The sequence below is a fragment of the Drosophila ficusphila genome, unplaced genomic scaffold (genome assembly GCF_018152265.1).
Source record: "Drosophila ficusphila isolate 14025-0441.05 unplaced genomic scaffold, ASM1815226v1 contig_791, whole genome shotgun sequence".
NCBI lineage: Eukaryota > Metazoa > Arthropoda > Insecta > Diptera > Drosophilidae > Drosophila > Drosophila ficusphila.
Genome location: NW_025064737.1, coordinates 11296601 through 11318463, shown reverse-complemented (window position 1 = coordinate 11318463; position 21863 = coordinate 11296601). Strand labels below are relative to the sequence as shown.

The 21863-nt window shown below is 44.8% G+C and overlaps 9 protein-coding genes across 10 annotated transcripts; 4 read left to right on the top strand and 5 right to left on the bottom strand.

The window, feature by feature from the left end:
- Positions 1–334: 334 nt before the first annotated feature.
- LOC108098880 (N-alpha-acetyltransferase 80) lies at positions 335–2682 on the bottom strand. The gene is made up of 2 exons (XM_017202067.2): positions 2394–2682; positions 335–1432 (listed from the first exon to the last, which is right to left on the bottom strand). The coding sequence occupies exons 1-2, from the start codon at positions 2394–2396 to the stop codon at positions 929–931; spliced, it is 507 nt and encodes a 168-aa protein (XP_017057556.1). The 5' UTR covers positions 2397–2682; the 3' UTR covers positions 335–928.
- Positions 2683–2733: 51 nt separating this feature from the next.
- LOC108098878 (mediator of RNA polymerase II transcription subunit 6) lies at positions 2734–4182 on the top strand. The gene is made up of 4 exons (XM_017202065.1): positions 2734–3325; positions 3379–3553; positions 3608–3713; positions 3829–4182. Exons 1-4 carry the CDS (start codon positions 3144–3146, stop codon positions 4113–4115), a joined length of 750 nt encoding a protein of 249 aa, XP_017057554.1. The 5' UTR covers positions 2734–3143; the 3' UTR covers positions 4116–4182.
- Positions 4113–6518, bottom strand: LOC108098877. 2 transcript variants are annotated; one of them, XM_043208927.1, is made up of 4 exons: positions 6211–6518; positions 5536–6127; positions 4608–5468; positions 4113–4421 (listed from the first exon to the last, which is right to left on the bottom strand). In XM_043208927.1, the coding sequence occupies exons 1-4, from the start codon at positions 6241–6243 to the stop codon at positions 4198–4200; spliced, it is 1710 nt and encodes a 569-aa protein (XP_043064862.1). In that variant the 5' UTR covers positions 6244–6518; the 3' UTR covers positions 4113–4197. The 2 variants fall into 2 exon arrangements, with proteins under 2 accessions (XP_043064862.1, XP_017057552.1); XM_017202063.2 differs by having other exon boundaries at positions 4608–5480; positions 6211–6515.
- A 168-nt stretch (positions 6519–6686) lies between these two features.
- On the top strand, positions 6687–8111 carry LOC108098938 (synaptosomal-associated protein 25). Its single transcript, XM_017202145.2, has one exon. It carries the CDS (start codon positions 7009–7011, stop codon positions 7645–7647), a length of 639 nt encoding a protein of 212 aa, XP_017057634.1. The 5' UTR covers positions 6687–7008; the 3' UTR covers positions 7648–8111.
- A 437-nt stretch (positions 8112–8548) lies between these two features.
- Positions 8549–10142, bottom strand: LOC108098937 (mannose-6-phosphate isomerase). The gene is made up of 3 exons (XM_017202144.2): positions 10041–10142; positions 9278–9909; positions 8549–9218 (listed from the first exon to the last, which is right to left on the bottom strand). The coding sequence occupies exons 2-3, from the start codon at positions 9852–9854 to the stop codon at positions 8605–8607; spliced, it is 1191 nt and encodes a 396-aa protein (XP_017057633.1). The 5' UTR covers positions 9855–9909; positions 10041–10142; the 3' UTR covers positions 8549–8604.
- Positions 10143–10366: 224 nt separating this feature from the next.
- LOC108098952 (probable Dol-P-Man:Man(7)GlcNAc(2)-PP-Dol alpha-1,6-mannosyltransferase) lies at positions 10367–13164 on the bottom strand. The gene is made up of 6 exons (XM_017202160.2): positions 12658–13164; positions 12461–12593; positions 12227–12400; positions 12020–12173; positions 11596–11967; positions 10367–11534 (listed from the first exon to the last, which is right to left on the bottom strand). The coding sequence occupies exons 1-6, from the start codon at positions 12781–12783 to the stop codon at positions 10442–10444; spliced, it is 2052 nt and encodes a 683-aa protein (XP_017057649.2). The 5' UTR covers positions 12784–13164; the 3' UTR covers positions 10367–10441.
- A 212-nt stretch (positions 13165–13376) lies between these two features.
- On the top strand, positions 13377–14828 carry LOC108098953 (26S proteasome regulatory subunit 6B). The gene is made up of 2 exons (XM_017202161.2): positions 13377–14028; positions 14080–14828. Exons 1-2 carry the CDS (start codon positions 13476–13478, stop codon positions 14751–14753), a joined length of 1227 nt encoding a protein of 408 aa, XP_017057650.1. The 5' UTR covers positions 13377–13475; the 3' UTR covers positions 14754–14828.
- Positions 14829–15149: 321 nt separating this feature from the next.
- Positions 15150–18735, top strand: LOC108098931. Its single transcript, XM_017202136.1, has 5 exons — positions 15150–15416; positions 15475–15973; positions 16033–17139; positions 17196–18262; positions 18324–18735. Exons 1-5 carry the CDS (start codon positions 15232–15234, stop codon positions 18703–18705), a joined length of 3240 nt encoding a protein of 1079 aa, XP_017057625.1. The 5' UTR covers positions 15150–15231; the 3' UTR covers positions 18706–18735.
- A 153-nt stretch (positions 18736–18888) lies between these two features.
- Positions 18889–21680, bottom strand: LOC108098932 (serine/threonine-protein phosphatase 5). Its single transcript, XM_017202137.1, has 8 exons — positions 21420–21680; positions 20962–21203; positions 20755–20905; positions 20574–20695; positions 20245–20515; positions 19733–20183; positions 19595–19676; positions 18889–19535 (listed from the first exon to the last, which is right to left on the bottom strand). Exons 1-8 carry the CDS (start codon positions 21601–21603, stop codon positions 19476–19478), a joined length of 1563 nt encoding a protein of 520 aa, XP_017057626.1. The 5' UTR covers positions 21604–21680; the 3' UTR covers positions 18889–19475.
- Between the last annotated feature and the right edge of the window lie 183 nt (positions 21681–21863).

Genomic DNA, 21863 nt, shown 5'->3' with positions numbered 1-21863 from the left:
CGCCCCTAGTCATTGTCTGTATACCTATAGCTACAGCCCCATCGAGAGAGATTTGGCGGCAGCCGAGAGAGATATGTTTTTGTGTGCCTTACATCACTGCATGTTATTTCTGTAACACCATGATGACGATCACTGGGCGGGCATTAACCATTTGGGCACCGAGCCCCCGTCAAATTTTGCTGTGCAAAAATAAAATCAATTTATAGACGTCGCCGCCATGAACTTGAACTTGTCATCTGCGGTGATGTGGACGCTTGGATGCATCACTTAGCTCTTGATGCCAGACAGGCGTTTCCGTCGTCGGCACTTCCGCCCAGGAATAACACATGGCATCTCATATTTTTCTACACGTTTTATTGGAAGTTATTGCCTTCGGTCATTGCTTAATGCTAAGGCTCGATATGTTTCTATATGCTATGTTTCGTTGGAAGATACTTGAGCTTCTTATTATCATCGCAGGCAGGTAGATATTCTTCTAGGAGCAACTATGCACACGCTTGAGCAAAACCATAACAAATAATAGTAGCTAAACATAGTTAGGATTAGGTTAACATTAGCCTTATACATGTACCGAACAGCCCGGACGGGGGGAGGTCACCTTTGTCATACAAAAAGAACCAAAAAGTTTAAAAAATACATGCGGAAAGTAATATTCAAAAATCAACACAAGCGTTTGGTGAATGTTTGCTTATCGGTGTAATGGAATCAAAAGGTGTAGCTGCTTCGTGATTCGCCAGGTGGAACGTGTCACTCATCCCAGACTTTGGCAGAGTGCCGGGCGTCCACAGGGTATGGCTCGGAGCAGCTGTTGGCAGGCAAACCCGTAAAGAATTTCAAGCGCTTGCCAATTTGACTAGTTCACTGCCACTCTCTGATCGGGCTCGGCACGGCCCAATTTGGCTAAACCTACTACTACTGGCGTTGACGTCTATAAAACCTTCTTCATGTATTTCTTTTTGGCATTTTGCAGGCTTGGCAGCTCGCAGTGACGAGGTCCGTACATGGTAACGGGTGCACAGTACTCGTAGCCGATGCGTTCGTAGAACCCATCCTGATCGATGGTGGATAGGTAGATGGTTTTGAGATCCAGGACTACGCGGCAATAGTCCTCGGCGAACTTCATGATCAGCTTGCCGAATCCCTGACCGCGATGTCGCTTGTCCACAACCACGGACTCAACGAAGCAGGCTTTCTTCTTCGAGGTAATTGGGCTGAGCTTCAGGTGGGCGATCACACGACACATGCCCTCGGTGGTCAGCACCAGGCTGCAGGGCAAAGTGTCGCAGGATGCCTCCAGGGAGCGCATGCGCGCCGTTTCCGATCGTGGCCATTCGGAGTTGATCAGGGCGCAGGTGTCCTTCATCAGCTCCGGATAGTTGTGGATTGGTACCACATTGAAAGGGCTTCCGCTGACATTAAATGGTGGCAGTCCCTGTAAATTGTACGGGGGTTAGTTAATTGTTTTCAGGTTTTGAAGGATGGAGGCTGGAAGAGATTGGTTTGCTGCTCGTTTACTTCATAGTACGGCTCCGGCTTTATGTAGCGCATATCGCTGAAACAGACTGGAGCTCGGATCTGGAAGGGATCCGGTTAAGCCTATAAAGTGTTCGACAATCTAAAAAAGAATAGAATTGAGTCGTTTCGGAACGAAGATCATCCTATGACCAGTGTTGGGGGCAAGCCTAGATAATATCCATAGCAATGGGTATTTTAACCTTACCTAATTAACATAAAAAAAATTAATGATTTTAGCGCATGGAAATACAATATACGCAAGCGTTATTTTTTTTAAACAATGGGGTAAATATTTTAAAGCGTTATTTTACAAGCTTCAATTTTAATTTTATTTTACCTAAACATTTAACTTCATTAACTTAAACTTCTATTCACTTTACACTCTTTGCATATTTGAAGCACTCATAGACAAATGAAAAAAGTAAGCATGCTAGAAACAGTCATGTAATTAAAAAACGCGCCTATTTTATTAAATTTCTTACTCTTTAACTAGGTTCTGAAAGCTAGTAGCCATCCCAACACTGATCCTGGCACACAGAACACTCAGGCGGTTATTTACACAGGATATTCAAGATATCTCAGGTGGAATAAACAAAGATTGGCAGCCATGGAAACAGCACAGACACACACGCACGAATATATAGTTGAAAATCAAGGTGAGGCGTAAAAAAGAACGTTTTCGTATGTGCGCCTGGCCGAGAATCGAAAGACCTTGACTGGCATATATGCACTACTCATAAGTATGTACACAGATGAGTGGGTGGGTTCGTTGCTTTTATTGTGCGGGTGATTTTGAGGGTCGACTATGTACAACAGGTCAGGAGTTTGGTATTGATTCGATTGGATAACTAGTCAGCTAACTGATGATATGTGGTTACCATTGCAAGAGCTTTGCGTTGCTGGGCGTCTGATTCCCGTGCGCCACGACGAAGTGAACAGAACGAACTGATATAGTTCCCAATATTGAGGCCAAGTTCCGTGTGAGAGCGAAGAATTTCGCCTAATAATCCGACTCTCTTGGCTTTTTGTTTGTGTCGGCTCCTACGATTTAACTGCGCGCCCGGAAAATTGAATATCAGTTTGATTTCAAACGGAATTTGTTTATTTTTAAACTTTTTCGCATACGCTGCTGCTGGTGCTTCTTCTTCTCCGCCCCAAACAAACTGCGTTGCCACCCCGGTCGCTTGCGGCCAGTGTTGACAGTTAAGCGAAAACAGTGTTGCACAGTACGCGGGGGTGGCCAAGCGAAAATAACAACAAAATGGATTTTTTATCGAGTGCAAGGCAAAAACACAAGTAGAAAACACAATAAAACCGCACTGCAAAGGACCATAAATCAGGCAATCACTTACAGTATTAACGTGGAGTTGGTAAAGCCAGAGGAGCCCGCGCCACAGCCTGCTAAATAAATTATTACACAACAAATAAATCAAAAAAGTGCCACCGACAGCTTCCAACTGGCAGCGTGTAGCCGAAAATAGCTTTGTAAACAAAACGATCGCTAGGAATAGGAATAGGAAAAAGAAGCGCTCTCAACGCCATTGACCCACAAATTAGCCACTGTCATTGCCAAGCGAAAATACATAGCAAAACATTTTCCGCATCCCACTGAAGAGCACGTGTCCACAATGGCCAGCCGACAGATGACCAACGACCACCTGCGCCTCTCCTGGCACGACACCCAGATGATGGCCACCCTGAGTCCGCAGACCGTCATGGACTACTTCTGTCGCAAGTCGAATCCCTTTTACGATCACATGTGTAACAACGAAACGGTACGGATGCAGCGCCTCGGTCCGGAGCACTTGCAGTAGGTGTCCTTTTGGCCTTTCTCCTAGATATTAATCTTACTTTTCACTCTAGCAACATGATTGGCTTGGAATACATTCTGCTACACGTGGCGGAGCCTATCCTGTATGTGATTCGCAAGCAACACCGGCACAATCCCTCGGAGGCAACGCCAATAGCCGATTACTACATCATCGGAGGCACAGTATACAAGGCGCCGGATTTGGCCAACGTCATCAATGCACGCATAGTAGGTATATTCACACCGATAGCCTGAGCATCAGATGAACTTTTTCGTTTTTAGCTCAATACTGTGGTTAATTTGCAATCGGCTTTTGAGGAAGCCAGCAGTTACGCCCGCTATCATCCCAACAAAGGATACACCTGGGACTTTTCCTCGAACAAAGTGTGTAAGTAGTACTATGAATAATAATAATTGATCAAACTTAACAATGGAATATGTTGGTCCGAATAGTTTGTTTTTAAATACTTTTTTTTTAAACTGACAATTTTGTTGAATTCCAGTATCTGATAAATCAAAATCGGACAAAAAGGACGCCAACTCGGCGAAGGATGAAAACAGCGGCACACTTTTCCAGAAGCAGCGCGTGGACATGTTGCTGGCCGAACTACTACGGAAATTTCCCCCACCCATACCGCCAATGCTGCAAAATATCCAGCAGCCACAGCCAGCTGGCGAGGATTTAAACGCCGCGGGGAACCCTTCCGAGTTGAACAATACCACGGGACCGCTGGACATAAAAACGGAGGGCGTAGATATGAAACCACCTCCCGAAAAGAAATCCAAATGATTAGTTTAATGTGCATTTAAACTGGAGAGATTAAAGTACATTTGACTTATACCTAGACTAGGCTATACACCAATCGTTTGATTTAATCTTTGACACTCTGTGCACCCATTTCGTCCTCGTTTAGCTGCTTCTTCACGTGAACGGTCAGGCTGTGGTTGGTGAACTCGAGTATACTTTTAAAGGATTGCTTGCAGATGTGGCACGGCACAGTCTTGGTGGGAGTACGAAAGACGCCGGCATGCGCCACGTTCTTGAGAACCTTCTTTACGGACGGCGGGACCATGGACTGGGCCACATTCGTAGAGGCTGTGAACCAAATGAGATTATTATGAAGTTTTTTTTGGAGATATATAATTTAATAAAAAGTGGTTAGGGGAAACAATGAATGCCAATCTCAATTAACAAAATTTTTTAGTTTAATTTAAACGAATTTCTTGGGTTGCTTCAATTTTCCCCTAACCAATTTGCTTTCTGAATTGTTGGATTTATTACCGGTTCCCGGAGTAGAGATCGCTTGAATCCCACTCTTCTGAGGCAAAGTCAGTCGTGCGGCTACCGCGCTGGAAGGAACTACACCGATCTTGGGCAGCTGGGCCTTCTTCTCGTGGTTCAGTTCGGTAAACTGCAGCTTGCGCTTTTCGGTTGGCGGAATCTTGGTGCAGTTTTGCATCAAATGAATGTGCAGAGCACGCTCCAGGGCGAAGTTCTTGTCGCAGAACTTGCAGCGATTCTTCGAGCTTCCAGCTCCAGCCGGATTGACGTGCAGACGCTTAAGGGTCTTGGGACCATTTTCCACCAAATCGTGCATGCGCACATGCGTTGTTAGCAGACACTTCAAGCGAAAGGTCTGCCCGCAAATCTTGCATTTAAATACATTTTCAGAAATCTCCTTCGCTGGTAGAACAGCCGGTTTCTGAATGGTTTTTGTTGGCGTACGGAAACTAGCCACAGCGAGGCTCTTGCGATTGGTATTCTTAACCGATTTGGAAACGGGCAAGAAACTACGGCGGCTAGCAGCCACACCTCCGCCCGTACCCATTTTCCGAGCTGGACTATTGAGCGTGGTCTTTACCACCACCGACATGCGTTGCATGATGGAGTAGTTGCGTGTCTCAGTACTGGTGATCGGCTGATACGAGCGCCTTGGGCGTGGCAAAGCTCCCAAAAGGCTCGGTCTCTTTTTGCCCACTTCCACCTTTAAATTGGAGGACGACGGCTTTACAGAGGCTGATGGCTTGACGGAGTCTTGAGATATCTTTAGGGCTTTTGCAATCAGCTCAGAAACTTCGTTCACCACTTCGTTGACCTGGACGATCTCCTTTTCTGCTGGAGGCGAGGCAAGCATGGAAACGCCTTCGTTCGAAACTGTGTAGAAAAGACACTTAAAATTTTTTTAAATATTTTAAAGGTTTGAACCCACCTTCTGTGATGTTTTCTAGCACCACATTGGCACTCAACGGATAGACCTGACTTGGAGCTGGAGTCTTAACGGGCTCCTGCAAGGATTCCTCGTCTACGGTGACATCAGCAGTCTTCAAGGTATTGGCTTTTACCGTGTTGGCGGTCAAGTCCACGGAACTGGACAGCGTAGAGTTTTCGCCACCAGCATGATTATCCCCGTCAGGTTGGGTGTTTTCCTTGTCATCCACACTTGACAGGTTCATGGCTATAATCTGAGCTAGCGGTTCTGCCTGTGTGTTGTCCTTGGAGGGTGTGGAGCACAAGGCGTTGTGCAAATTTAAAACGCTCTTGTCAAATGGGCGAAGTGGCGAACTCTGGTCCGGTTCACTGATAGCCAACTGCTGCAGATCCTTCAGGACGGTACGCCTGAGGTCCTTGTCATCAAAGTTACCCTCCATCTTGCTGGAGTGCACTTCCAAGTACTGACTATTCTGGGTGACGAGTGCCGATTGCCACTTACTTCCGCCGGATAAAGTGTCGTCTGCGTCAAAGGATAGGTACATGCTAACGCTCTCGTCGTTGGTCGCCATCGATAGCTGGCGAGAATCCATCTGCAGGATAGTATTTGTTTTAATATAACTAGAAAATCCAGTTTGTTTTCGGGGATCCTTTGGCGCATTCACTTAATACTTGCCTTTCCTGCCATCGATCTGCGCGATTCGTCCATGTTTATTTAGATGGTTTGCCCAATTGGCCACACGGGGTTTTATTACAAAAAAAAATGGTAATTGTTAAACAAATTGAGAAAAAGAGCAGCTGAAAACCGACGCTGTACCAGAAAAAACAAAGCGTTAATATTTCAAAAACACTTTTCAACACTGCGCGCGCAGTAAAAGATCGCAACGGCGTCACAGAAAAAATTGTGGCCCAAGACTGAGCAAGAAACTAATAATAATTTGTTACTATACTTGAAGTTGTTTGGTTAAATTTGTTGATTATTAGATCTCTAATAGTAGCTTAACTAAAATGACTTGACGACAATATATTGAGTTACTTGATCAAAAATATTTAATTCCACCGAAGACTCACACCATCACAAGTGTCTCGGATATATGCGTAGGCTCTGGTCACACTTGGATACGCTCCCAAAAGTATACAGGGTTGCCAAGATATGCAAGTATTAGATATCGCCCCCAGCGCGGTCTCTCTATTTCTCATATGTATACAAATTGGCGTTGTGTAGTGTGAAAAAACAAAATTTTTGCAAAAATAAGTTCCTAATCAACTTGACGGGCACAAACGAGCTTAACCCCACCCTAATAACATATCCACCGTAGTCACATAGTGAAACCAGCACAAAGGTCGTTTCGAGATTTCTCGACTGTGAGTCACTCTGGCTAAATTTCCCCCAACCCGCAAACACAATAAGACAAACGTCTTGCCCCGCAACCACTTGCTAAGCGTTTAAGTCATCAAATCACCCAGCCCGGAAATGGCCGCCGTGGAGAATGCCGAGCCCCGCACAGAACTGCAGGAGCTGCAGTTCAAGTCCGGCCAAGTGGCCGATGAATCTCTGGAGAGTACTCGTCGGATGCTCAGTTTGATGGACGAGAGCAAGGAGGCGGGCATTCGCACCCTCGTCGCATTGGACGATCAGGGCGAGCAACTAGACCGTATCGAGGAGGGCATGGACAGGATCAACGCGGACATGCGAGAGGCGGAAAAGAACCTTAGCGGCATGGAGAAGTGCTGCGGTATCTGCGTTCTGCCCTGGAAGAAGGTGAACATTAAGGATGACGGCGAGAGTGCCTGGAAGGCCAACGACGATGGCAAGATCGTGGCCAGCCAGCCGCAGCGGGTCATCGACGAACGGGAGCGCGGCGGAATGGGTGCTCCACCACAATCCGGATATGTGGCAAGGATCACAAACGATGCACGAGAGGACGAAATGGACGAAAACCTCGGGCAGGTGAATTCCATGCTGGGCAACCTGCGCAACATGGCCCTCGACATGGGCTCAGAGCTGGAGAACCAGAACAAACAGGTTGACCGCATCAATGCGAAGGGCGATGCCAACAACATTCGCATGGACGGTGTCAACAAGCGCGCCAACAATCTGCTCAAGAGTTAAATATGCACAAAGGACACGTCCCGAATCGATAGCGTAACACGATAGCCAGTCACCTCCACTTCTATCTTGTTAGGGTAACGAACCAATGTTGTGGGCACAAACCGTAGCAGGTGGTACTACGTTATTTATACCATATATTATATACATATACAAGTAGCCACCGGTAACTTAACTACTCCTGGCAAGCGCAAGCGTAACAGACCCATCTACTTACAAGCACTACAAGCCGGAAGAACTAACTATTCTCTACAATACTAACTACTTACTATAACTACACTTGTGTACAAATGGCAACCACAATCGGTTGCCGGAAACAATTTTATTATGAGATTTACCGAACGATGTATGTACTTTTTTTTGGTACAAACTTTTTGAGCATTTTACTGAACTTTGTGAAATCAAACCAAGCAACTGCTGAGATGGATATATTGATGTATTTACAATTCGTAGAACCACCGCAACCCCCGGGCACCAAGACAACCAAAAAAGCACGGGCGGTATCATATCGTAGCCAATTTTATGTTCTCCATTGTTAACCCTTTTTAAGTAGGCCATGTAATCGGGTATTTCGTAAGCCCATCAGTCCAAGCACCGATTCTATTGAATTACTCTAGATTTGCACTCGAACCTCTTGCTTCGTACGTATATATTATAATACTATACTTACCCCCAGTGAATGTAACCGATCGAGTTTCGTAGCCTTAGCCTAAGTAAATGAAATTGTTGATTGCAAAAATCCCAAATATTTAAGAAACTACCTGTTTGTGCGCAAGATATTTCTCGTTAACTATTATATGTATTACGAACGAGTATAGCCAATTGATTAGATAACTTATTTATCGCTACTATTGCCACTTTAGCTTACAATTATTTGAAAATAAATTCATTCACCAGCAAACCCTCAATGTGTTTATGGATTTATTGCACTTTACAAAAGATTCAGATTAACTAGGTATTTTATGCCACTCGAAAGTAGTTGCTCGTTGCTATGTAGCCGCTAAAGTCTTCGTTGTCGCAGTTTTCGGCCTGGGCGAACTCGATTTCCGGCGCTGCCTCGACAGGAATGTACACGATGCTGCCGCGCGTCAAAACGATCTCCTTGTCGCCCTCTTGGGTTTTCAGCTTCAAGGTACGGGTACCCTTCAGGACTATCAGTATGGAGCCGAAGGCTTGGATTTCCAGCTTGTAAGTTTCCAGAGTGTGTTTAATATTTACATTGATAACGGCGAAATCGGGCACTGGAGGAATATAGACCTGGACCTGCTCGTCGATGCGGAACGGGATGAACTCCTTGCGATCGTCATATGAAAAAAAGTTCACTGAGTTAAGTAGCTGGTCCACATCCTTGTACTTAGGCGTTAGTCCAGCACGTATCACATTGTCCGAGCAAGCCATGCACTCCACGCAGTCGCCGTCCAGGTAGGCGTGGATCTCGTTGGCGCCCAGATAGATGGCCTGGCCAGGCTTAAGCCGGATCAAGTTGAGGAAGAACAGTGACAGCACGCCCACATCACCTGGAAAGTCCGTATTCAGTTTGGTGAACACATCCAGCAGGTTGTGGGACTTCAGTTCTGCAAATAGATGTGGCTTAGAAGTGGTAAGAAAGAGATTATCCGATATATTTACTTACCATTTTTATAGCCTTTTGCTATTTCACGAATGCACTTGGAAATGTCATCCTCATGTGCCCTCATAAGGCTCGTGTAGCACAACTTAACGCTCTCGCCGTTGGGCGACTCGTTCAGCTCATCCACTTCCCCCTGGCCTATCAAACTGACTAGTGGCCGGAACTGATTAATGTAGTCCCATACGACCGTTGGCGGCAAAAATCCAACCAGGGCCAAAAAAGGCGTAAGAGCAATGGCCAATTCCGGTTTGTGATTGGGATCCTTGTAGATCTCCGGGCGATCGCGGTGCAGCTGCTCCGCTTCGCACTTATTAGGATGCACTTGGATACTGAGTGCCTTGTTTATGCTTAGGACCTTGAACAGGTACGGAAGGTCCTTCTTGAGCACCCGGTCCAATGTCTCGCCGGTTTCCTTCACTACGGACACGCCGCATACATGGGTGCCCATCCACATCTCCGCGTAAGGTTCTTCCTCGTTCAGGCGAAAGTCAGGATCATTAGCCATGGCCAATTGCGCCACCGCTGAGTTGATACCCTTGCGGCCCCAGTCGTAGTTTTTTACCCAGCCAGTCAACTCCATTTTAGCACCTTGTTTTTCTTCCGAATTCCGTAGTTCGACTGGGGCTGAGGTCAACCTGAAGGTGATAAGAAAACATATGATTGTGGCTGCGCGGGAGTTTGGCGATATTAAATACACCACTGCAAATATTTCGTGAGATGCGCATGTGGCGCAATCTGCAGTTGCCGGCTTATTGTAATCTCACACCTTTAACAACTGATAACAGCTTCTGGGGAATTAAATTTAGATTTTACTGTTAACAAAAATTTCTGCTTCTAGTCAAAATATCGAGTCCATATTAGAGATGGGCAGAATGTGTGACGAATCACGATGAAATTGTTGTTGTTTTTAAATATACATTTTATTTTGAACACTAACCATTGGCATTACCAATTTTTTAAACTAATAAAATGTAAATATATGTTTACATAAAAAATTATGTTTTATATTTCCAAAAACCAAAAACAAATATCTGTGTTTCTAAAAAATATTCGATCCCCAGATATTAAACATTTTTAGAGAGCGACCAAAAATAATTTCCGCTCGTTAGTTTTTTATTAATTTAAATTAATTTTTAACTCAAAAACATTTCACAATACAAAGCTTTGTCATTTGGGTTTCAAGCCCTCGCTATCATCTATTTTGTCAATGACCTGTTTTAAACAGTCCTTTGTCGATGTCTTTTCCAAGTCGCAGATGCGTGTGAGGTCCATTGTTGCGATCTGCTCGATCATTTCCTTAATCTTCTCCTGCTTAATAATGGACTTTACGGACTGCCGTATTCCAGGGCGTCCGCCGGGTGTTCCGGTGTGTTTTGTCGTTTGTTCCGTGGAATCGTTTTCGATTTGTTTGCCCTTGGCTCGGTAATGCTGCTCGATAATCTTTCGAATTTTAAGCTTGGTGGCGGCCCGAGACTTTTTAGATGCTTGTCCCATGGCGAGAGTCCGCAGTTCCTGGAAGTTTATCTCCTTGGCTGGCGCTTCCACAACATCCTCTTCGGGTTCAGGCTTAATATTTGTGTCTATTTCTAAAGACATCTCCTCTACAGTTGCCACAATGCCATCGTCATCATCCATATCCATTTGAAAGTTCGCCTTAAGTTTAGGTTCTTCCTTGTCCTTAGGAATATCTTCAATGGGAGGTAAGGGAGCTAACTTTTCTACAACTGGTTGCTTAGGTTTTGTCTTTTTCTCCTTGGTCTTTGACTTTTCTTTTGGAGTGACTAGTTTTTTTTTAAGTATACCAATGCAAGGTTTAGTTTTAATTCGCACTGGTAACAGTGAGTTGTACTGGATTCCAATACTATTAAAGCAGTCAATAAACTCCAGAGTATCAAATTCGTTTTGAAGTGAGGCCCACAGTTCAGTATTTTGCTTGTTTTTTGCCTCCACCAAGAGATGGGTGTACTCTTCTAAGTCCGCTTGGGTATAGTTCATTGACTCGTCTTTACTGTAGATCCACTCCTCTTGTATTTCCATAAAACGAGAAGCTCCACTCTGGGCGGCCAAGTTGGAGATGTGCACGGAAACATTTGAAGAGCCAGCCTCTAAGCGATGCAAACGGGAAAGAGCCGCTCCTCCCGGATAGTTTGTACCAGAAATTACCAGCAAAAAGACCGTCAAAAAAATATTCAATATGAGGTGAGCTCCGCAGGCGAGCGCCAGAAAGCTGTGCCAATTGGACTTGGCGCTGTTCATCCAACTAAAAGGGGAAGAAATCATTCAATAATAATATTAAACAAGAAAGAAGTTAATTAAGTTACATGCGTTGGCATCCACAAGCAGCGGCAATGTTGAGTACTGGAAACACATATATGATAAAACGCAGTTCCTTGTGGGGCAGAATGGAGTATAACAGGACAAACAGCAGAGCCGAAAGAGCCAATGGGCGAATCCGTGGTTCCAGAATAACTCCGATAGGCACAAACACCAACGAGGCACCCATAGCACGGGGAAGGGCCGAATAGAAGTACCACAAAAAGGGCGACGTGCCCCAGTTTGAACTCTTGTTTAGGATAGTGTTGTACCAGAGCACCTCGCCCTCGGGCCAAAGCAACCGGCGCCAAAAGAACGAGTCGACCAGCACTGTGGCCGCCAAAACGCAGACGCCCGCCGGCAATGCAATCTTCAGCAGCCTATTAATAAACAGATTAGTATAAAATAGTAAGTAAAGATCGATCACCTCACCCATCAATGGATAATTTTTTCTGCAGAAGGCTAATTGCCAGCAAAAGACCCAAAAATAAAGCCAACTCGGATCGAAAGACAAGGATAGATATCCCTGAGCAGATGATGAATGGCTTTTGCTGGTCGCGCAGCCAATAGGCAATGGCAAATAGCACTGCAAAAATCAAGCTATAAGAGAGATATATCGACAAAACAGTTGAGATTCACCTATAGGCAGAGCAAAAATGTTTGGCAGAGGCCGCGTCATGTAGAACATGAAGTGAAACTGCGTAATGGTGATGGCTGTAAACCACAGACGCACTTCAACGCCGTAAATTTTGGTCACCGCTTGCCGTAGGTTATTCCAGGCCACGGAAATGGCTCCAGCCAGGACAAGGCGCACTGGAGTAAAAAAAATATACTTCAGTTTTCGGGAGTTTGCAATTCTAAAGCTGATTTTACCTACATATTGGGCCCAGAACTTGTTGATGCTCAGGGTTTCAAAGAGGAGGACGAACGGGGCGGAGATCATGGACACCACCAATGGACCGATAAAGGTGCGGGGCACCACGCCCGGATATTCATGGTGATCGTACTGAGGAGCAGGAAGATAACAATTAGTAAACTAAAGGAAAATGTAGAATTCTATTTTAACCCACCTGCGTAAAGTTGTTGCGCAGATATAGAATGTCGTGCATGGCCTGCAGGTTGAAGCTCTCCTCAACTTTTGTAAAGGGCGTGTAGACCAGATGGGCCGCCGCCGTCAAAAACACCAGAATGTCCATGGTGAAACGGTCTTTGGTTGTCGCTAGTATACTAATAATGCTGGAGCAGAAATCTATACATTACATAATGGCCATAATCGTTGTGACACCGATATTTTAATATTTTCAACCGTTGGAAAATCTATATGTCTATCTCGGTTGGTCGATCTGTCATTAAGTTCCTTGTCCCGGCCGGCGTTGCACAATAGTTGTTGGTAATTAACAACCTTTCTTAGAAAAATGATTAACCGATTCACTGAAGGTGGCAATGTTTAAGCATATATATGTCCTATACCGAAGAGAATACGTGTTTCCAAAATAAACCAAAATAGATATATAAATAGATCGCTCCACGTCGGAGGCAGAAAAGCAATCACAACAAAAGCAAGAGTAAGATAAAACAACAGGTCCGTTTAACAGCTGATTGTCGTTCACATTGTAACGCAAAACTAAATACAAATTTTTTTTTAGCAAAATAAGGTTAATGGATCATTTGTATTGTATTTAATATACGGGAAACAATATCTGTAAAGACTTTTTCACATTAATTATTTACTGGTCCCCAAAAATTTGATTCCGTACGTCCATGTCACATAGGCTTTTCATCTTTGGCCATTCTCAACGCTAGATAACTTTTATCGATAACTTCCCAATTCCACTCTGGTTTAGCTTTTGAAAATTCAAGTCATCCTTTTTTTCGAGACTGCCGAATCATGACTAAAAAACGCTTGTTGAAGGAGGAAATTGCCATATTCCACCAAGAGACACTACATGAATACGATGGGCTGGATCCCCATGACTTGTATGTGCTTTACAAAAAGCTCCAAATGGAATTGGAGCTCATCCAGGTGCAGGAGGATTATATCAAAGAGGAACAACGCAATCTAAAAAAGGAGTTTATCCATGCTCAGGAGGAGGTGAAGCGCATTAAGGCCGTTCCGTTGGTAATTGGGCAATTTCTTGAGGCGGTTGACGTCAATAATGGCATAGTGGCTTCCACCACTGGATCCAATTACTATGTTCGTGTCCTGTCTACGATTGATAGGGAGCAACTAAAGCCCGCTTCTTCGGTGGCCCTCCACAAGCAGAGCAACTGTTTGGTGGACTTGGTTCCGCCGGAGGCGGACAGTACCATAACGATGCTAACGCCGGAAGAGAGACCCGATGTCAACTACTCGGACATTGGAGGGCTGGATATGCAGAAGCAGGAGATCCGCGAGGCTGTGGAATTACCACTGACTCATGCCCAGCTCTATAAGCAGATTGGTAGGTAGTCCAGAGATGTAGGAATTCCTACTCATTAGCCCCCGATTTTAGGTATTGATCCACCGCGTGGAGTGCTCCTTTTTGGTCCACCTGGCTGCGGAAAAACCATGCTGGCCAAGGCGGTGGCTCATCACACCACTGCTAACTTTATTCGTGTCGTAGGCTCCGAATTTGTCCAGAAGTATTTGGGCGAAGGACCTCGCATGGTAAGGGATCTCTTCCGTTTGGCCAAGCAAAACGCTCCTTCCGTCATCTTCATCGATGAAATCGATGCCATTGCCACTAAGCGCTTTGATGCCCAAACAGGTGCAGATCGCGAGGTGCAGCGAATCCTGCTGGAGCTGCTTAACCAGATGGACGGCTTTGATGAGACTACCAACATCAAGGTTATTATGGCTACCAATCGTGCTGATACCTTAGATCCGGCTCTATTACGCCCCGGGCGTCTGGATCGCAAAATAGAGTTTCCACTTCCAGATCGTCGTCAAAAGCGTCTGGTTTTTTCCACTATTACATCGAAAATGAATGTGGGTGAGGATGTTGACCTAGAGGACATAATAGCTCGTCCGGACAAGATTTCGAATGCTGACATAAATGCCATTTGCCAGGAGGCGGGAATGCACGCTGTGCGCGAAAATCGATACGTTGTCAATGCCAAGGATTTCGAAAAGGGGTACAAGACCAGCGTGCGCAAAGACGAAGCCCAACATGAGTTCTACAACTAAATGTATAACCGCTTATTAAAATATTTTACGTTTGAACTTATAATGAAAATAAGATCCAGTTCAATGATCGCTAAACCGTTTTGTTTTGATTTTTGATACCTTTTTTACGATTTTGATTATATTTGGAGATGGTTCTTAAGCCAATCCCGTCAGGTATATAGGCTATATCAACTTTATTTCCGAGATGTTAAAGAAAAATATTTCTCGGCCGATTTGATTTTTGAAATCTCAAGAGATTTCCTTTATACCGTAATACGAAGATCTAAAAATAACGAACAAATTCGAGTTTTGGCGGCCAATTCTATGATATCGATAGCTTTCGATAACAACAGGGGGTGGTAGGTTGGAATGTGTTATTTTTCGCAAATCCATGTGACTGCTCAAACAGCTGTTGGTTCAAAATTGCTTTGCTGATTTTGCCGGGTTTTGTTTTGGGTTTATACATATAAGTTTTGTATATTTATTACCGGCTGCCAAGATGATGCATCTGGAGCGGTACGTGACAAAAATAAAGCCCGCCATTGAGGGCTTTATAAAGGAGCCCAGCAAGGACACGCTGTCCGTGGTGGAGCGCGAAATCGAAGGATTCAATTTTGGGGAAATGCGTATTTATCAGGTGCAAACAGTGGTGCCCTTGGTGGTTAAACTAGATGAGCTAACCGGGTGAGTGACTTCTGCTCCCATAAATTAGCCCTTCTCAGAACAATATCGTCTCCTTCAGGGAAAACCAGGAACTACGCACCAGTCTGATGAATTGCCTGAGCAACATTGTCTCCCAAACTTACCTGGCGGACGAAAAGGGTCTGCGCTCCATCCTGGTGGTGGTGCTACAGCAGGTACGCGACTCAAAGGCAGCTGTCATGCGACCAAACCTCTCCGAGGAGATCAAATTAGCGGCCATTCAGTGCATATTTGAAGCACTGCGTCGCTCAACCACCGATGTGCTTGAATCCTTCTACACGAAGGAAACGGCGATGGTGATTGGCCAGATACTGATTATGCTATTGGAAATAATTGAACAAGAAAAGTATCGCAAACTAGTTCAGTCAGCCATCCAGTGCCTTATGGTGGTTTTCTATGTACACGACGAGTCTGATCATGTGGATGTCGTGCTGCGTAGCCAGGTGGCAAATACCATATTTATTTTTCTGCCCAAAGTCCTTATAGTGCTGTTTAAAACCTCATTAAAAGATGATAAGGTCGGCGAGACCCTAAAATCGGTGAGTCTTCATAAAGAGTCATATTTTAACAACCAGTAACGAATTATTATTATTTTTAGATGGCTATTCAAGCCCTAGGGCGCATAATCTGCATTATGTTCGAGGAAACCACTGATGAGTTTATGAAAATGCGCTACGATGTATCAGCATTTAGAAAACTGTTCAATAGCTCAAAGGACAATATAGCCGAGCAAACTGATTTCATCTTTTTTGGAAGCAAAAAAGCGACCACCGAACAAAATGAGGAAAGGCTGCATCAAATGCAAACGGAGCCAAGATCTGTCCAATGGGTAGTGGCGACGTCACGACGCCTACGACCAATCTTTGTGGAGATGAGTATACTGCGGGCGCATACCGCCTTGAGGGTGAGGGAAAGCTTCTCTGAAGTGTGTTGCCTGCTGCTCAAGCATTGTGCCCACAATCTGAGAAGCAATTTTATCCATGTACTAGAAAGCGTGCTGGCTTTGTCAGAGGACGAGAATGAAAAGATATCTAGGCGGTGCAGAGAAACCCTGAATTTTCTCCAGCAGCAGCCCAGCATCCAGGGAATATTCGACGAGAATGCTGAGATGTTGCTAGATGCTCACCTCAACAAGTGGCCTCGCATTCTACACCGCTGCGAGGATAATGAGCAATTCGCCGAGCTACTTTTCTTCAAGGGATTTCTGCGCAACGTCAACACCGAAAAGTTGCAATTACTGCTGCTAGTCCCTAAAAACCTAGAGATGTTTGTCAACTGTCTGTTGGCAGCTCTTGACCAGCAGCCCACTAGAGACCTTCTAAACGAAGAGTATAGCCTTCGTCGCATCCAAAAGGGTGAATCCAAAGGTCTGGCTGCCGAACTGGCCAAACTGCCATGGCGCCAATTTAAGCATCTTGCCTCGAAGCGCACAGTGGGCATTCTGTATGATATTGGAGCCCTTTTGGGAGCTCAGCCTTCTATTAGTCGTCTAATCTTCGACTACTGTCAAGAGCTTATTCAGCAAAGGTCCTCTTCCATGAACGAGTGTGTGTTGCTCATTACTCTGATGGTTACTCCGCAGGAAAAGAAGGCTCGTGAAAGTCGTTTGGTGCTTGCTAATCTTTTCCTGGACCAGATTCTCCGGGACGAACACTGGAACCTGGCTCTCCAACCAGATGCAGCTTGGCGTCTGAAAGTCCATAAGGTGAGTCTGAGGTACTTTGACTCAGTATTTTCTATAATTAAGTTATTTTTATTAAGCCCACCCACTGGTTTGAGGAACATACTCCCGGTCTCTATTCATCGGCTGTGGAGGTGCGCACCCAGGACTGCGATTCTGACGACGAGCAGACGGAGGTGGTCGGCAGTAGAGTGACTATTGCAGACGCACAGTTCAATGTGCTGCACACCTGCTTGATTTTGGACGCCGTGGGGCACTGTGCCAGCTTTATTGGCGACACCTTCGACAGGCATATATTTTTGAGTCTGCACAAAGTCCTTCTCAAAGTGGCTAGCAGCAACACTATTGTTCACCAAGCGGCTAGTTTCGCGTTTGTTTCTATGCAGTACGCTCTTAGATATGCGGAACCTTCTCACTTCATCGAGTGCTCTACTGACTACATCACTTTCCACCTAAATTCGCTGCTGAAACGGTCACCTGATAGCACCGCCGCTGTGGACATTCTCACCGTGGTACTGCAGTACAGCACTCGGGGCAACGTTCCGCATCTAGATAGCTTATTTCATACCATACGCGAGGAATGCTCGAAATCGCATCAGTCTGCAAATGTGCACTCCTATCTGCGCGTCTTCAAAGCATTCCTTAATCACGTTTCCGACTGGCAAGTTGATGCAGCTGCTGAAATTAACGCAGAGCTGCCAATGCAAGTGGATGAGGAAAAAAGTGTTCTGAGCACATGGTTAAGTGTCCTTAATAGGCCGCAGTTAATGGATGATCTTAACGGCGACGCTGACATGGCGGAAGAGCCGTCGAAGAATGAGGAACAAGTTGAAGATACAGAACCAGAACCCTCAAAGCCTGTTTTACCGCGCCATGTAGAAATGGTAAAGGATATGTTGGGCCAAGTTATCAAATTTATTTCTACCGCTAATCAGGCGCAGCAGATTGCAGCTCTTGAATGCTTCTCCAGTGGCGTGGCTCTGTTGGCGGACTATGAAAACGAACTATTGCCATTGGTGCATCTGGTATGGCAGCCGCTCACCGAAAAATTCCGTCAAAAAGACGCATTGGTACTGAATCGTTGCTTCACTTTGCTGCACTTGCTGGGCGTTCATGCGAAGGACTTTATATTAAAACGAAGCCTTAGGTATGGTGTTGTTTACGGATAATTTCAATTTGTATCTATAAAACATCTCTGTGTCTTTCAGTGATGTGATACCACAACTGAAGCAGTTCCTCAGGACAGCTAGCATGCACAGCAGCGTGGAAACCCAAAAAGCCCAGACTCAGGAATACAAACTACAATTAAAATTACTCCAGAGTCTAGCAGACTTTATACTTGGACTTCAGATCGAGGGAAAACATCTTCACGAACTGATGTCCACGGTGGTGCTTTACCTGTCGCAAACTCAACCGCAAGAGCTGCAGACGCCTGCTAGGGAATTTTTCATCCAGCTTGTTTCCTACAACGGACCCTTTATCTATGTGACGCTGTTGCAGCGGGCGCATCTCAAGGATTACCAGGCAAATGTTAGCCAGATCTTTGGAGTCATGGGTTTTAGCATAGCTAGTGGAATCGACCTCGATTAATAAAGACAGACCGTTTTTATTATTTCACAATTGCTCTATTCTGATTTCTGTTCACTCGGTTAACATTACAGGCTCTAATGCTAGATGTCTTTTATGCATTTTCGGATACTTTGATCAGATACATACTGTTACTTATGTCAGAAGAGTATGCAATAGTTGTTAAATTGAATGAAATTTTAGGAATATTATTGAGGTATCTAACTTGAATAATTTTTATTAAGATGACTTTTTATAATATAAACAAGGCAAGGGTTGAACAAAACTGTTTTTATACACAAATTAAGCGTTTGAAACAAACAAAATTGAAGTAGAATTTTATATATGTACTCGTATATTATGTTTTGGTAGCCATAACTAAATGCTATGCATAAACAAACATTTTCTTTCCATTTTCACTTACAAGTGGAACCGCAGATGCTTGGCACCGATAAAACTTAGCATCCGACTTCTAAAGCCACTATACACTATAACATTCGTTCTGTATCAAATATAGCTGAATTTATAAAATGATTGCTGTACTGTATTTGTGATTCTGATCCGTTCCACGCCCTTCTCTTGTCCTACGCCTTATTGACTCGCAATACTCGTACTTAAGTAGTGAAGCAGCTCGCAGTGTGCATAAAGTCTATTGAGCATCTCCGAATCCATTGCCTCTCCTTTGATCATTTAAAGCTGGCTGCTCTGCGGTTGTGGGTTCTCAAGCTGTTTGTATTTTTTGTGTGTGTTGTGTGGGAGTATGTTTTAAGCTATTGAAGTTAATTGGAAACTGACTACGCCAGCCAGTTCATTAAGCTGTTGGCATAGGCCATGGGCTTGACGTCGGGATGTGGCTGCAACGATTGCCATTATGGTATATTTGGTATAGGGAGTGTCCTATCGTTGTACTTACCACAGCCTCGAATGACTTGTAATTTGGTTTCAGGTTGTTACCCGTAATGGTAATAAATGCGCCCATGTTGCCCATAGTATCACTGTAAGAACAGACATCAATTACCTCGTGCCTTCTTGGGGAAATATGTATGCTCACCAATAGTTAGGAGCTGAGAAGACTGTTATGCACTGGCCGTTGTGGGCCACCTCGTATCCCATATCCTTGACTTCGTGGCTTCGTATAATGTAGTCCAGGTTGTTGTTCTGGCAGAATGTTTCAGTCACGTCCGGACCGAACTGAATGCCCACACCGCGCTTTGATGGCCCACGGCCCATCCACTGCTGGGGATCGGACCACAGAAGCTCGCACATTAGGCCTTCCTCCGGCGGCTGGCAGTTGCGCTCAATTCGCCGTATATTGTCCAGGGTCACGTTGTCTGAGGAAAAGAGACCGCCGTGCATAACCAGAATCTTTTGATTTATGCAGTGGCACAGCGGCAACCAGTTGAACACTTGCGTGAATATGTCCGCCATTGCGCTGGTGTACTTCGCTGTGACCTCCCCAGTGAATCCATACATTTGGTTCATGTTGATGCTTTCGTGATTACCTAAAATTAAGTGAAGCTTAAAAAAGAAAACTCCCACAATTCAATTAAAAAACAAGCATACCACGTGACAAGAAGAAATGATTAGGATACAGCAATTTGAAGCCAAACAATGTGAATATGCATTCTACAGAGAAGGAGCCTCTGTCCACGAAATCACCATTGAATAGATAGGGATTCTTTTCGGATGGCAGTCCATTAATTTCAAAGATGTTCATCAAGTCATAGAATTGACCGTGAATGTCGCCGCAAATCGTAAACTTCTCTTCATCTGGAACAGTTATATCGACCAGCGAGGGTTGCGCACGCATGTACGTATCAATTTCGCAAAGAATCTAAAAGAAGGAAAAGATTATACAATGTTTAATTGTGTAATTGTGATAGACCTCTTACTTTATAGGCAAATTTCCGGTGCAATCGCTTCTGTCCTTTGTAGTGTTCCATCAAATCCTTCATGAACTTCAGGGTCACCTTACCGTCCTCCAATTGTGGCCCCTTGTAGTCGTCCTCAATAGCTACAACACAAGCACAATGTTATTCTTATCATCTTTTAGGCGAAATGAAAGCTACTGACTTATGTTCTCCATGTCCCTGTACATCTCAGAAAGCGTCTTCTCGGGCTTGTCCACGGCAATGGCACGCTCAAAGGCGCGCATTTTCACAATCTTATTGCACTCGGTGAACTTCAGCTTGGCGTCTTTGTCGTTGGGCCGGCACTTGGCCACCTGAAACGAAATCATTGTTTAGTACTGAAATGAAAATGCAGGCGCGGATTACTTACGAATTCAAAGTCGCAAAGCGCCTGCTTGAACTTCCCAAGCGACATGTGAGCCGCTGCCCTTCGGTAGTAGCCCTTGAGGTAGGCAGGATCCGCCTTGACCGCCGAAACGCCATCCTGCAGGGCGAAACCGAAGCTCTCCTGTCGCAAGTGCGCCAAGGATCGGTTGGCGTAATATATCGCGCTGTTGGGATGCAGTTCTATGGCTTTGGTGTACATGTCAATGGCTTTGGAGAACTCCTTGGCTGTGGGAAAGGGCAAGAAGGTGAGTAATAGTACTAATTATACCCCCTTGAGTTCTGGGAGACTTGTAAATTATCACACACAGCCAAAGTTTGCCTTTGTTTTAAGGTTAGGTTGAACAAGGCACCCGGAAAGTGAATTCCCGGAATGCGTTGCGGGTGACTTGGAGTCCACTAATCGCAGCCATTACGTCCCAAGTAATCAGCGGAGTTACTTACTTTTGAGCATTTCATTTCCCTGATTTTTGTACTGCTCCGCCGCGGCAAAATCCCGTTCCGCTTTTGTACTGGCATTTGTATCCGCCTCCGTGTCCTTGGATCCCGTAATCTCTGTGCCAGCCGGCACCTGCTGCTCCTGCTGGCCATCGGCAGCCTTTTGTATTTCCAGCTCGGACGAAGACATCTTTTTTGTTGTAATAAATGATTTTCTTAAAGTTATTTACTGTCTGAAAACTATCGAAAACATCGAATAGGGGGACTATCGATAATTGTGTAGCTCTTGTCTGGTTTGTAAAAAGTGTTGAGCAACACGCGGCTTGTTTTATCGATTCCACACATTTTAATTTTAAAAGCGCGGGGGTTGTCCGTTTTTAACATAGAGGGTTTGGACTAAAAATTCCTCAAGCTTAGTTTGTTTTGTTGTATTAAACCAAACTTGCTGCT